The sequence below is a fragment of the Macrobrachium nipponense genome, chromosome 6 (genome assembly GCF_015104395.2).
Source record: "Macrobrachium nipponense isolate FS-2020 chromosome 6, ASM1510439v2, whole genome shotgun sequence".
NCBI classification, from domain to species: Eukaryota; Metazoa; Arthropoda; class Malacostraca; order Decapoda; family Palaemonidae; genus Macrobrachium; species Macrobrachium nipponense.
Window position 1 is genome coordinate 117,636,072 of NC_061108.1, and position 15,262 is coordinate 117,651,333.

Sequence of the window (15,262 nt, forward strand, 5' to 3'; positions counted from 1 at the left end):
AGCGTGTGCTGGAATGTCATACTTAAATTGAGTGTTAGTGTTTCTCTTATCTGTTGCTGCTTTGTTAGTCTTCTTTTGTTTATATTTCCAGATCACTGTAAGAAGAGATAAGTGAAGATCTTATTCATGTTTGTTCATTTGCAATCACTCTATCTTTCCTTGATCTAAATTATATCTATTTTATTTTTGTTTTATTACTGTGATTTTTTTTTCTCACAGACCGCTCTGTGTGTGTTGCTACTGACCTGGGGCGCCTTTGCACTTCCACCCAGTCTCAAGGCCGCTAGGAGCTATGCCGGGGATGAGACGGAACTGAATTCTCCCCTTGACTCGACTAAGGTTCTCCTGACGAAGGTCACCACTTTTATGAACCGCATTACCGAATTGACGAAGAATTCAGAGAGGCTGACACCCGCCGAAGCCATGACTTTGCTGCCCGACTTCGTCGTGGAAGCCGTGAAACTTAGGGACGAACTCGAAGTGAATCCCGTCAAAAGCGAGGACCCAGAGGCGGTGCAGAGAGTCAAGGACATGATCACAATGTCACTCCACATCTTCGCCCAGAAACACGACGGCCAGGGAGCCGCCCAGTCTGACGCCACCACCACCCAAGAACCAGAACCTCCCGCGGAAATGACAGAGCAGCCAGAGGCTGTAGGGGAAGCATCCACAGATGACCCCAAGCCAGAGGTGACGACGATTGTCGCACCTGCCGAGGATGACGCCGAAGAAGAAGCCGAGGAAGAAATGGTAGAGGCTAAGAATGAAATTTTGGAAGGTAAACCAGCACCAACACCATTCCCAGTAATTAGAAGACCATTTGTACCCGTAAACAACCCCTTCTCAAACTCCCAGGCTTTCAGTTTCTCTAGTCCCATTCGCAGCCACGTGCAAGGGCCCGCTCCTGTCATCAAGCTGTTGCCATCCGGAGGGTACTACGTTTACTACAACCAAGGAAGATAAGACGAGCTCTCATCCATTCATTTTCCCACTGGTATTTAGAGATCACTAAGCTTAAGAAGTGCAGCTCTGTACGTAAAGTGCATCTGTAAAGAACAGGCTGAGGGGAGGCCGGTTCCATTCAGTACAAGAAAGAATTAATGGGAAAATAAAACAATTTTGTATATTTCCTTTTATCTAGTTATACCTGTAGGTATGTATGATTTTTCATACTATTCATTAAAACAAATTGAGATAAAATGGCAAATTATTAAAAATCAGGTAGAATATTGTATAATTTTCTATGCTACCTGAACCAACTTTCAAACTAAATAAGCACATATACAGTTTGAAACCTTATATATTAAGTTGAGTTTCATAACCATCAGAATTTGAGGATGTAGCCCCGTAATATTTCGTTTAGTCACGCCATACCAAACAAACATACACAAGCAGGCTAAATAAAAACTTTTAAAAAAGGACATTTTGTGAATGAACTGGTGATAACATCAATAAAAATGAATTAACTGACTAACTTACTGATCATAAACAGTTTTTAGAGCTAAGAAAGTTATGTCAGTTCAGAATGTGATTATTAGTAAGGATAGTAAGTAATAATCACATAACTGATTAACTTGGGTCTGGAAAACGCCCAATGAGGAATTCACAACACACACACACACACACAATTTGAGTGTGGTAGAATATTCCTGAGATTATTTTTTCTTTTGGAAAGATAGCTGAAATATATTCTGAAATGTTTACAAGCTGGAATGGAAACCATATCACTTGCAGTATTATGAGTAAATTATTATACAATAAGGGTTTTTATTTAGTATCCCCAGTAACTCATAATCTATCGTAATTACTGATAGTCATAACATCATAAAATCCATCATTTTCAGTCAGACATCGAGAAAGATAAGATTTTGGACAATTTTCTTTATCAGAAAAATAGAACGATCAAGGCTTTAAGATCTTTATAAAAATTTTATGTAAAATTAGAAAAATATGTGTTACTTACGATACCTTGCTGAGTGTCCTTGAAGGTAACAGAAGAATGTCGGTTGTAAGATGCCAGTTCTATCCATACATACATCAATGAACTTTCAGACCTTAGGCCTAAGCAAAACAGGCATTGTTACAAGTTTCTAAATTGGTATATAATTTTATGTCACCGCAGTGCATTGTTTAACATTTTATTAGATTTGTCAAGATTTAATTAAGAGATAAATATGAAAATTATATACTAACATATTCAGTTCACATACGAATTCTTGATTATATGTCGGTTAGTAATTAGTGCTGATTGAAGCAGTAACTTACGGAAGCACTACCGCTGAGCGGATTGTTCCTTGGGTGAGAGGTCCCTACCGGGATCCAGGTGCGCAGGTCAGGGCAAAGCACCCAAGTCGTGTTGGGAGGGTAAGTTCTGGGTAGGTTAGGACACGGTTAGTTTTTTTTTTTTTTTTTCCGAAGTAGCCTGTGTCCGTCGTTCTCACCTGGTTCCAAGTAAGTACCCTGAATAGTTCACGACTTTGATTAAGACTAAAATAAAATGTCCTCTTTACAACTGCTCGATTGGTGGTACCATTTTCGTTATCAAAAAAACAAACAAGTGAACAGATATGTTTAGTCCGTCATGCTGCGGAATGTATAATTTCAATTATTTCTTCTTAAAAAAACAATGAATGAAAAAGAATCACAGAAATCTAGAAATGTCTCAGAAATACCCACTCGATTTAAAAATGTGATGAAGTTCGAGAATACTGGTCATCAAAGTGATGTATTTTCGAATAACTCTAGTCATTGTATATTATAGATTCAAGCAGATAATCTATGATGCGGCGTTATAAGATTTTTTTTCTTTTAGAATATCAAGTGCCGGCTGTCTAGCATACAAAATAATTGAGTCTCCCTTCCTCAAGCATTCGAAGGAAGGGACTCCACATCACTTTTCTGCGAAGCTTTTAAATGAATATTATCAATACGTCATAAACTATATGGCAGTTCAGATAATCTACAAACCATGTTTCTGGAGGGCCGTTATATAGGTAACTTAACATCGGGACTAATCAGTGTTTTCTGTCAGACACTCAGTCACGTGACACCAGTCGGAGGCAATCTGCTGTGTATGTAGTGACAGTCACAGTACTCGTTAAACTCATGGGAAGGCAATGTAAACAAACAGCTTTATCGCTATTATCGTTAATGTTATTACTCATAGAGCGATAAGATTATCCCTATAATGATTTTAGACAACGTAAATATTATAGAAGTGTTCGATGTGGCCGGAGTGTACCCGGACATTGTGAAAAGAAGCAAAAAGGACGAAAGGTGTCCGTGGTGGCTTCCAGCCTAGGTATGGAAGTTAAACCTATTTTGGATGGTGTTTCGTGTTCCGATGATGGTGATGTGATGATGTGAGCCTTTTCCAGCAATAGATCTTAGTGATAGTGATGGTAAAGAGTAGTGTAGCCTTATTAAAGATACGGAATAGCGGAAAGGTAAAGGAAAGCCTAGTACTAACGTGAAGAGGAGAAATAAAAATCTATAATAGGTACTATTAGCCTATGGGGATTAAAGTAACGGCGAAGCAGCAAATGACGAATATGTACATCCCAGTAACAGTGATAGTGATACAGAATGTGATGGTGTATTTCCTTGTGCCACAGACCCATATGTATAGACAAGCATGCCACCCCATCGGTTTTGAATCGCCAGTGCCACCACCAACAGTGGTTTCCTACCTGGGAAACTTATTGATGAGGCTGAACACACTTTACAGCTGGAAAAAGAAAACATGTGATTAGTGCACCAGAAACATGGGCGGCTAATGTTGCTAAAAGGCCAAAGAAACTTGGGGTATTTCTACAGAAGCAATCCGCGGTGGCTTAGACTATGGCAATTGACTGATTCCTATGTTATTTGAGTTACTGTACAAGATTTAAAAGTAATATCCATTCGGGCGGCTGTAACTAAGCAGTAATTGACCTTTGAAAGTTACATAATAGCCGCACCAAACTCAAAGGTATATTAAAGTTTAGTTCCAACCAAACGAAAAAAATATTCCTTACAACCCTTGTAAAGCAACTAAAATAACATAGAAAAGGTCAATTGCCATAGTCTAAGTCACCGAAGAACGGTCCTATAGGAAGGTACCAAGTATTCGTTACGGTGAAGGCAATGTAAACACAGCCGCCATGTTTAAATTCCCCAACCACCACGGAGCCGAGCCATATGTTCACTAAGGTGGGGGGGGGGTGGGTGGGGTAAGGTGGAAGGTACGAGTTGTCTTAGCAGCACCCCACTGAATAGTAACATACCTTGACGCAACTTTCGGCGAAAGCCTAACACTCACTTTCCTAAAACATAATAATTAAGAATAATGTTTGGACCTTACCTTAAAGGGGTGGAGGGTACAAAGCAGCAGCTGCTTTTAAGAATGCGTGGAGGCGGGTCTTGGGTTCCTCAAAATGCAGCTTGAAATAAGCAACAGCCAAGTACCCGACGAAGTTATACATTCTCCTCCCGTATCTTGGGAGTCGACTGAATGGGGGCAAAAGACCTGCTTTCTCAGGAGGCCATGGTCCTCCTGGCAAAAACCGATTAGTCGATCATAATTACCTGAGTAAAAGGCAGAAAATCTTTGTAACTCATGTAACAATTGTTACATGAAGTTGGCAAAGAGTTCTGCAGGTGAGGGGCTGGGGCGAGCGTGAAGTAGATGCAGCAGTGGATGTCATGGCGGCAGATTCAACAGTGTTGGAGTTCTACGTTAGGAGGTGGCAGGAGGCCAGACCGTAGAAAACAGGGTGGGAGAGGTGGGTGGAGTAGTAAAAATGCTTTGATGCTATTGGTTGAGGCAGGGTGGGGCTGAGGTAAATGAACAAGCACTTAACAAGATAAGTTGGCAATGTTAAGGGTAATAAAAGTAAATGGGTAGTTAAGGAACTAAATGTAAATGTGGGATGGGGTTCAAAATATGAAATAATACAAATACATATATAACGGGCCCAGGAGGGGGTGGGATTTAAGTCCTGGGTGGTAAATGTGTTATAGGGCCTATAGTTGTTTTAATAAATACAAAAGACCAAATTAAACATAGGTTAGCATATAACCCAAAAAAAACAAAAACTAATTAAACTTGTAGGGGATGTTGCCTGACCAGGGGTGGGGTTGGGCCTGCTGTAACCCCCCTTAAAGAACCAAACCAACCTAACATAACCTAACCTAGCAGGGGATGTAACCTTACCTAGTAGGGAACTTAACCTAGTAGGCAATGTTGCCTGACCAGGGGGATTTGCCCCCTGTACCCCCCCTTAAAAGGCCTAACCTAACCTAGTAAGGATGTAACCTAACCTAACCTAGTAGGAATATTGCCTGACCAGGGACTTCGCCCCCCGTACCCCCCCTTAAAGGCCTAACCTCCTATAAGGGTAACCTAACCTAGTAGGGAACTTGCCTACAGGGCTTCGCCCCCCGACCCCCCTTAAAGGTTCCTAACCTAGTAAGGAACGTAACCTAACCTAACCTATAGGGAATACTAGTCCTAAACCTAACCAATAAGGAATAACCTAACTAACCTAACCTAGGTACAATATTGAATGCACCAGAGGGTTGCTTCGCCCCCCTTTCCCCCCCGTAGGTCCCCCCCATTAAAGGCCTAACCTAACCTAGTAAGGAACGTAACCTAACCTAACCTAGTAGGGAAATACTAGCCTACCTAACCAAGTAAGGATGTAACCTAACCTAGTAGGGAATATTGCCTGACCAGGGGGGCTTCGCCCCCCCATACCCCCCCCATTAAAAAAGGCCTAAAACCTAACCTAGTAAGGAAACGTAAACCTAACCTAACCTAGTAAGGGAAATACTAGGCCTAACCTAACCAAGTAAGGAATGTAAAACCTAACTAACCTAACCTTAGGTAGGGAATATTGCCCTGACCAGGGGGCTTTCGCCCCCCCGTAACCCCACCCCCCCTTAAAGGACCTAACCTAAACCTAGTAAGGAATGTAAAACCTAACCAACCTAAAACCTAAAACCTAATCTAGTAGGGAATATTGCCCTGACCAGGGGGGGGGCTTCGCCCCCCCGTACCCCCCTTAAAAAGGCCTAACCTAACCTAGTAAGGAATGTAAAAAAACCTAACCAACCTAACCTAAAAACCTAGTAGGGAATATTGCCTGACCAGGGGGGCTTCGCCCCCCCGTAAAAATTTCCCCCCCTTAAAGGCCTAACCTAACCCTAGTAAGGAACGTAAAACCTAACCTAACCTAAGTAGGGAAATACTAGGCCTAATGTAAAACTAGTAAGGGAAATGTAAACCTTAACCAACCTAAAACCTAGTAGGCAATTATGCCTGGGGACCAACTTTTGGCCCCCCCCGCCGTAACCCCCCCCTTAAAAAGGGGGGCCTTAAAACCCTAACCTAGTAAGGAATGTAACCTAACCAAAAAACCTAACTTAACCCTAAAACCTAGAGGGGAATTATTGCCCCCCTTTTTGGGGAAAAAAACCCCCCAGCCCCCTTTTGCCCCCGCCCCTGTACCCCCCCTTAAAGGCCTAACCTAACCTAAAAAAGTAAAAATGAATGTAACCTAACCACCACCTCAAACCTAACCTAGTAGGGATTAAAAAAAATTGCCTGACCAAGTGGGGCTTCGCCCCCCACTCTGTACACCCCCGGGGTTAAAGCCTAACCTAGTTAAGGAACGGTACCTAACCGAACCCTAGGGTAGGGAAATTTACCAGGGCCCCCCCCCCCCTAACTTAACCCCCCCTGGTTAAAAAGGGGAATGGGGGTAACCTTAACCAACCCAGAGCATAAACCTAACAACTATACCTAGTTAGGAACAATTGGCCTGGGGACCAAAGGTGGGCTTCGCCCCGCCCATAAAACCCCCCTATAAATGCCCTAACCTAAAACTAGTAAGGACTTAACCTAAAAAAAAAAAAACCTAAACCTTAGTAGGGAAAAACTAGGCCTAACCCCCCCGTAAACCCCCCCTTAAAGTTAAGGAATGGTAAAACCTAAACCAACCTAACCTAGTTACCCCCCCCGTAACCTAGTAAGAACCTGTGAAACCTAGGGGGCTAACGAAACCCCCCCTAGTAAGAATATTGCCCCCCCTTGAACCAAAGGGGGGCTTGGTCCGGCCCGCCCCGTACCCCCCCTAAAGGCTCTAAACCAAGGAAAGCTAGGTAAGAATGTAACCTAACCAACCTAACCCTAACCTAACCTAGTAGGGAATTTTGCCTGACCATGGGGGCTTCGCCCCCGCCCCCCCTTAAAGGCCAACCTACCATGAGGGCTTAAGAACCCCCCGTACCCCCCCATAAAAAAAAAAAAAAAGGCCTAACCGAACCTAGTAATGAATGTAACCTAACTAGTAGGTAACCAATAGGGAAAAAAAAAAAAAAAAAAAAAAAAAAAAAATAACGTAAAAAAAAACAAAAAAACCCCCCACAAAAAACATAAAACCTACCCCCCCCCCCCCCCCCCCCCCCCCCCCTCCCCCCCCCCCCCCCAACCCCCCCCCCCCCCCCCCCCCCCCCCCCCCCCCCCCCCCCCCCCCCGGTATCCACCCTTGAAGAACTAACCAACCTAGCCTAACCGGGTAACCCCCTTCAAGGAAGTAAAACTAGTAGGTAAACCAACATATAACAAACTAAACCTAAGGGTATGTTTGCCTAACCGGCGGATGGGATTCGGCCCCCAGTTATGTACAAAATGAGCATATAAACCGATAACTTTGATGGGTGTGGAAGTGTTGTAAAATGTAAAAAGTAACCATACATAACTGCATAATAGTAAGGAAACTGGAAGGGAGGTGTAAATTGTAATGTCTGTAAAAGTGTATAATGGAATATATTTAAATGTAGGTTTTATATAATGGCAAACTATATATTAAATGTTAGATATTTAAATGTAGGTTTTATAATAATAACTGGCAAACTTTAATCTAGATATTGGTATCGGTGAGAAATGCATTGTAAATGGTGTAACGTAAAGAGCCAGTCGTGAATACTGGAAAGGGGAGGGATTGACTTGTGTATAAATGGTATAGGGGAGTGTGTATGTAATATGCAACGCAATGTGCAATTTCACGTAACAGGTAGTAGGTAGGTATCGAAACGTCCTAAAACTGAGTTCTATATCAACACGTAGGCATTTTTAGGTGTCTGTCCTCAATTATAACATAATATTTCAAGTTATATATGGTGAAATGATTAGTGGGGATATTTCAAAACAGTTTTATTATACACAAATACTATGGGAAAATGAAAAGGAATAAACCCAAAAACTAGAATTCAACATAACATGTTTAATAAACAAATTAGGTAAAATGCTTTTATGTAACTCAACGTATGGTTACCAGCCCAGGGTTTTCCCCAGATGACACCACTACCAACCAGCCAAAGTCTAAAACCATGAAATCCCAGCCAAAAAAATCCCCCGCCAAATGGAAATCCAAACCAACCCCCCCCTCCCAAATACCCGCAAATATATGTGCGTTATATTTATCTTTATAAATGCATATTTTTTTATCATATATATGCTTGTATAGCGCAATCATAGTTTTAGTTAGAATAATACTAATAATAGAATACAGGAAAAAAAAAAAACGAGAATGAATTGAAATTTTGAAATGAGGCTCGTTCTCTGAGATCTGGCGGCCTGTTTTGTGTGCGGTTATATTTATCCTTTATAAATGCATATATTTTTATCATATATATGCTTGTGTGCGTTATATTTATCTTTATAAATGCATATTTTTTTATCATATATATGCTTGTATAGCGGCATCATAGGTTTAGTTAGATAATGTAAACTAATATAAGAATACAGGAAAAAAAAAACGAGAATGAAATTGAAATTTTGAAATGAGGCTCGTTCTCTGAGAATCCGGCGGCCTGTTTTGTGGTCGTCTGGTGTGTGTGTGATTTTTAATTTTGAATTCCATCTACATATTTTTGCTTAATGTTACCAAGTTTTTTAACTGAAAACCTATTCAAATTCCCCAGATTTTCCTGAAAACCTTACCTTCAAAAATTCCCAATCTGGGGAGAGATTCCTCAAACGTGGGGATCAGTGTTTAGCTCAAATAGAAAGTATTTGAAAACCAGCCAAAATACCACTAACCAGCCAAAGTGAATTTTTACCCACCAAATTAGGAAAAAAGCCAAATTTGGTGAGAAACTGCCAAATCTGGGAACCCTGTACCACCCAATCCTTCACTCAGTCCGGTAGCAACGTAGGGGTCATACTGTAACGTGTTTGGCTAAATACATGTATCCCTCCCGTAAACCCCCATTTCTTTCCTCACTAAGCAGTCTGAGTTTAGGCCAAAAGCTCCCTTACAGTTAGCGCATGCGCAGTAGCATTAGCGCATGCGTAGTAGGATTCAGTGTTGTGGTAGTAGTAGTAGTAGACGAATATGGATGTGGAACGGCTCCACTATCGCTAGTTTTGTTATCTCTTATTTCCGCCTGTATTTCGTGTTTTTAAAAGTGATAAATGTGGGAAATACCACAATAACACGGCAAAATCACCCCCCAAGTGGTTTCTCCCCACCCAAAACCCCGTTCCCCACTGGGGGTGGGGTCCCCCTTACCGTAGGATAGAGTTAGGGTTTTGTCCCCACCCAAAACCCCGGTTCCCAATGGGAATCCCCTTTACCGTAGGATAGAGTTCAAAGGTAAATTAGAGTCGTCCGAATAAATATTACTTCAAATTCTTGTTCAGGGGGTAAAACTGCATAGAAAAACCGCAACTGCCATACTCTGGGCCGCCGCGGATAGGTACACTAGATCTACCAATGACGAATATGTACATCCCAGTAACAGTGATAGTGATACAGAATGTGATGGTGTATTTCCTTGTGCCACAGACCCATATGTATAGACAAGCATGCCACCCCATCGGTTTTGAATCGCCAGTGCCACCACCAACAGTGGTTTCCTACCTGGGAAACTTATTGATGAGGCTGAACACACTTTACAGCTGGAAAAAGAAAACATGTGATTAGTGCACCAGAAACATGGGCGGCTAATGTTGCTAAAAGGCCAAAGAAACTTGGGGTATTTCTACAGAAGCAATCCGCGGTGGCTTAGACTATGGCAATTGACTGATTCCTATGTTATTTGAGTTACTGTACAAGATTTAAAAGTAATATCCATTCGGGCGGCTGTAACTAAGCAGTAATTGACCTTTGAAAGTTACATAATAGCCGCACCAAACTCAAAGGTATATTAAAGTTTAGTTCCAACCAACGAAAAAAATATTCCTTACAACCCTTGTAAAGCAACTAAAATAACATAGAAAATGGTCAATTGCCATAGTCTAAGTCACCGAAGAACGGTCCTATAGGAAGGTACCAGTATCGTTACGGTGAAGGCAATGTAAACACCGCCGCCATGTTTAAATTCCCCAACCACCACGGAGCCGACCATATGTTCACTAAGGGTGGGGGGGGGGTAACGCACAGAGGGTGGGCGGGTAAGGTGGAAGGTACGAGTTGTCTTAGCACACCCCACTGCAATAGTAACATACCTTGACGCAACTTTCGGCGAAAGCCTAACACTCACTTTCCTAAAACATAATAATTAAGAATAATGTTTGGACCTTACCTTAAAGGGGTAAGGAGGGTACACAGCAGCAGCTGCTTTTTAAGAATGCGTGGAGGCGGGTCTTGGGTTCCTCAAAATGCAGCTTGAAATAAGCAACAGCCAAGTACCCGACGAAGTTATACATTCTCCTCCCGTATCTTGGAGTCGACTGAATGGGGCAAAAGACCTGCTTTCTCAGGAGCCATGGTCTGGCAAAAACCGATTAGTCGATCATAATTACATGAGTAAAAGGCAGAAAAATCTTTGTAACTCATGTACAATTGTTACATGAAGTTGGCAAAGAGTTCCTGGTGAGGGCTGGGGCGAGCGTGAAGTAGATGCAGCAGTGGATGTCATGGCGGCAGATTCAACAGTGTTGGAGTTCTACAGTTAGGAGGTGGCAGGAGGCCAGACCGTAGAAAACAGGGTAGGAGAGGTGGGGTGGAGTAGTAAAAATGCTTTGATGCTATTGGTTGAGGCAGGGTGGGGCTGAGGTAAATGAACAAGCACTTAACAAGATAAGTTGGCAATGTAAGGGTAATAAAAGTAAATGGGTAGTTAAGGAACTAAATGTAAATGTGGATGGGGTTCAAATATGAAATAATACAAATACATATATAACGGGCCCAGGAGGGGGTGGATTAAGTCCTGGGTGGTAAATAATGGTTATAGGGCTATAGTTGTTTTAAATAAATACAAAAGACCAAATTCACATAGGTTAGCATATAACAAAACTATTAAACTTGTAGGGGATGTTGCCTGACCAGGTGGGGTTGGGCCTGCGGTAACCCCCTTCAAAGAACTCCAAACCAACCTAACATAACCTAACCTAGCAGGGGATGTAACCTTACCTAGTAGAAACTTAACCTAGTAGGCAATGTTGCCTGACCAAGGGGGGAGGGGGTATTTGCCCTCCCCCCGTACCCGCCCCCCCTTAAAGGCCTAACCTACCTAGTAACCGGAATGTAACCTACCTAACCTAACCTAGTAGGGAATATTGCCTGACTCCAGGTTGGGGGCTTCACCCCCCGTACCCCCCTTAAAGGCCTAACCTAACCTAGTAGGGAACATTGCCTGACCAGGGGGGGGGGCTTCGCGGTTTTTACCCCCCGTACCCCCCTTAAAGCCTAACCTAACCTAGTAAGTATAAGGAACGTAGAACCTAACCAACCTACCTAACCTAACTAGTAGGGAAATACTAGGCCTAACCTAACCAAGTAAGGAATGTAATCCTAACCAACCTAACCTAACCTATAGAATATTGCCTGACCAGGGGTGGGGGCTTCGCCCCCCGTACCCCCCCTTAAGGCCTAACCGGGAACCTAGTAAGGCCAATGTAACCTACCAACCTAACCTTAACCAACTAGTATGGGAATATTGCCTGACAAGCTTGCCCCCCCGTACCCCCCCGAAAGTCCTAACCTAACCTAGTAAGGAATGTAACCTAACCAACCTAACCTAACCTAACCTAACCTAGTAGGGAATATTGCCTGACCAGGGGGGGGGAGGGGGGCTTCGCCCCCCCCCCCGTACCCCCCCTTAAAGGCCTAACCTAACCTAGTAAGGAACGTACCTAACCTAACCTAGTAGGGAAATACTAGGCCTAACGTACCTAGTAAGGAATGTAACCTAACCAACCTAACCTAACCTAACCTAGTAGGGAATATTGCCTGACCAGGGGCTTCGCCCCCCCGTACCCCCACCCCCCCCCTTAAAGGCCTAACCTAACCTATGTAAGGAATGTAACCTAACCAACCTAACCTAACCTAACCTAGTAGGGAATATTGCCTTACCAGGGGGCTTCACCCCCCGTACCCCCCCTTAAAGGCCTAACCTAATCCTAGTAAGGAACGTAACCTAACCTAACCTAATAGGGAAATACTAGGCCTAATGTAACCTAGTAAGGAATGTAACCTAACCAACCTAAACTAACCTAGTAGGGAACATTGCCTGACCATGGGGGGGCTTCGCCCCCCCATACCCCCCTTAAATGGCCTAACCTAACCTAGTAAGGAACGCAACCTAACCTAACCTAGTAGGGAAATACTAGGCCTAACGTAACTAGTAAGGAATGTAAACCTAACCAACCTAACCTAACCTAACAGGGGAATATTGCCTACCAGGGGGGCTTCGAACCGTAACCCCCCCTTAAGGCCTAACCAACCTAGTAAGGATGTAACCAACCAACCTAACCTAACCTAACCTAGTAGGAATATTGCCTTTACCAGGGGGGGCTTCCCCCCCGTACTTAGGGGGGCCTAACCTAATCTAGTTAAGGAACGTAACCTAACCTAACCCCCCCTAATAGACTAGGCCTAATTACCTAGTAAGGAATGGTAACCTAACCAACCTAAACCTAACCTAGTAGGAACATTGCCTGACCAATGCTCGCCCCCCCCAATCCCCCCCTAAGGCCTAACCTAACCTAGTAAGGAGCAACCTAACCCTAACCTAGTAGGGAATACTAGCCTAACGTAACCGAGTAAGGAATGTAACCTAACCTAACCTAACCTACCTAGTAGGAAAGGGGGATTGCCTGACCAGGGGGCTTCGCCCCCCCCGTACCCCCCCTTAAAGGCCTAACCTAACCTAGTGGAATGTCCTAACCAACCTAACTAGAAGTAATTGCCTGGACCATGGGGGCTTCGCCCCCGAACCTTAAAGGCCTAAACCTAACCTAGTAAGGAGTAACCGAACCAAACCTACCAGTAGGTACCCAAGAGGGAATGTAACCTAACCAACCAACCCCCCCCCCCCAATGCCCCCCCGTATCCCCCTTGAAGAACTAACCAAGCCAGCCTAACCGGGTGGGTAACCCCCTTCAAGGAAGTAAAATTAGTAGGTAAACCCAACATATAACAAAACCTAACCCTAAGGGTGGGTATGTTGCCTAACCGGGGGATGGGATTCGGCCCCCAGTAGGTAAAATGACATATAAACCTAACTTTGATGGGTGTGGAAGTGTAAAATGTAAAAAGTAACCATACATAACTGCATAATAGTAAGGAACTGGAAGGGAGGTGTAAATTGTAATGTCTTGTAAAAGTGTATAATGGAATATATTTAAATGTAGGTTTTATAAAATAATGGCAAACTTTAATCTAGATATTGGTATCGGTGAGAAATGCATTGTAAATGGTGTAACGTAAAGAGCCAGTCGTGAATACTGGAAAGGGGAGGGATTGACTTGTGTATAAATGATAGGGAGTGTGTATGTAATATGCAACGCAATGTGCAATTTCACATGAACAGGTAGGTATCGAAACGTCCTAAAAAAAAAAACTGAGTTCTATATCAACACGTAGGCATTTTTAGGTGTCTGTCCTCAATTATAACATAATATTTCAAGTTATATATGGTGAAATGATTAGGTGGGGATATTTCAAAACAGTTATTATACAAATACTATGGAAAAATGAAAAGGAATAAACTCTAGAATTCACATAACATGTTTAATAAACAATTAGGTAAATGCTTTTATGTAACTCAATGTATGGTTACCAGCCAGGGTTCCCAGATGACACCACTACCAACCAGCCAAAGTCTACCATGAAACCAGCCAAAATCCCGCCAAATGAAATGAAACCAAACCAACCCAAATAACCGGCAAATATAGGTGCGTTATATTATCTTTATAAATGTATATTTTTTTTATCATATATATGCTTGTATAGCGGCATCATCGTTTTAGTTAGATAATAATTAAAAAAAAAAAAAAAACCAAACTAATATAAGAATACAGGAAAAAAAACGAGAATGAATTGAAATTTTGAAATGAGCTCGTTCTCTGAGAATCCCGGCGGCCTGTTTTGTGGTCGTCTGGTGTGTGTGTGTTTTTATTTTTATTTTAATTCCATCTACATATTTTGCTGAAATGTTACCAAGTTTTTTACTGAAAATCTATTCAAATTCCCCAGATTTTCCTGAAAACCTTCAAAAAAAAATTCCCAATCTGGGGAGAGATTCCTCAAAACGTGGGGTCAGTGTTTAGCTCAAATAGAAAGTATTTGAAAACCAGCCAAAATACCACTAACCAGCCAAAGTGAATTTTTACCCACCAAATTAGGAAAAAAAGCCAAATTTGGTGAGAAACTGCCAAATCTGGAACCCTGTACCACCCAATAATTCCACTCGAGTCCGGTAGCAACGTAGGGTCATACTGTAACGTGTTTGGCTAAATACATGTATCCCTCCCGTAAACCCCATTTCTTTTCCTCACTAAGCAGTCTGAGTGTTTTAGGGCCAAAAGCTCCCTTACAGTTAGCGCATGCGCAGTAGCATTAGCGCATGCGTAGTAGATTCAGTGTTGTGGTAGTAGTAGTAGTAGACGAATATGGATGTGGAACGGCTCCACTATCGCTAGTTTTGTTATCGTCTTATTTCCGCCTGTATTTCGTGTTTTTAAAAGTGATAAATGTGGAAATACCACAATAACACGGCAAAATCACCCCCAAGTGGTTTCTCCCCCCAACCCACCCACCCCGGTTCCCACTGGGGGTCCCCCTTACCGTAGGATAGAGTTAGGGTTTTGTCCCCACCCAAAACCCCGGTTCCCAATGGGAATACCCCTTTACCGTAGGATAGAGTTTCAAAGGTTAATTAGAGTCGTCCGAATAAATATTACTTCATATTCTTGTTCAAGGGGTAAAACTGTATAAGAAAAACCGCAACTGCCATACTCTGGGCCGCCGCGATAGGTACACTAGATCTA

The 15,262-nt window shown here is 42.7% G+C and overlaps 1 protein-coding gene across 1 annotated transcript in view; it reads left to right on the forward strand.

Annotated features, from left to right (window-relative positions):
- Nucleotides 1-1,761, forward strand: part of LOC135216036 (uncharacterized) — a 4,980-nt gene extending 3,219 nt beyond the window's left edge. The window contains exon 2 of the mRNA XM_064250980.1: nt 220-1,761. Within this exon, the coding sequence (XP_064107050.1) occupies nt 220-963 (744 nt within the window). The 3' untranslated portion in view covers nt 964-1,761. The remainder of the gene's footprint in view (nt 1-219) is intronic.
- The last annotated feature ends 13,501 nt before the right edge of the window (nt 1,762-15,262 follow it).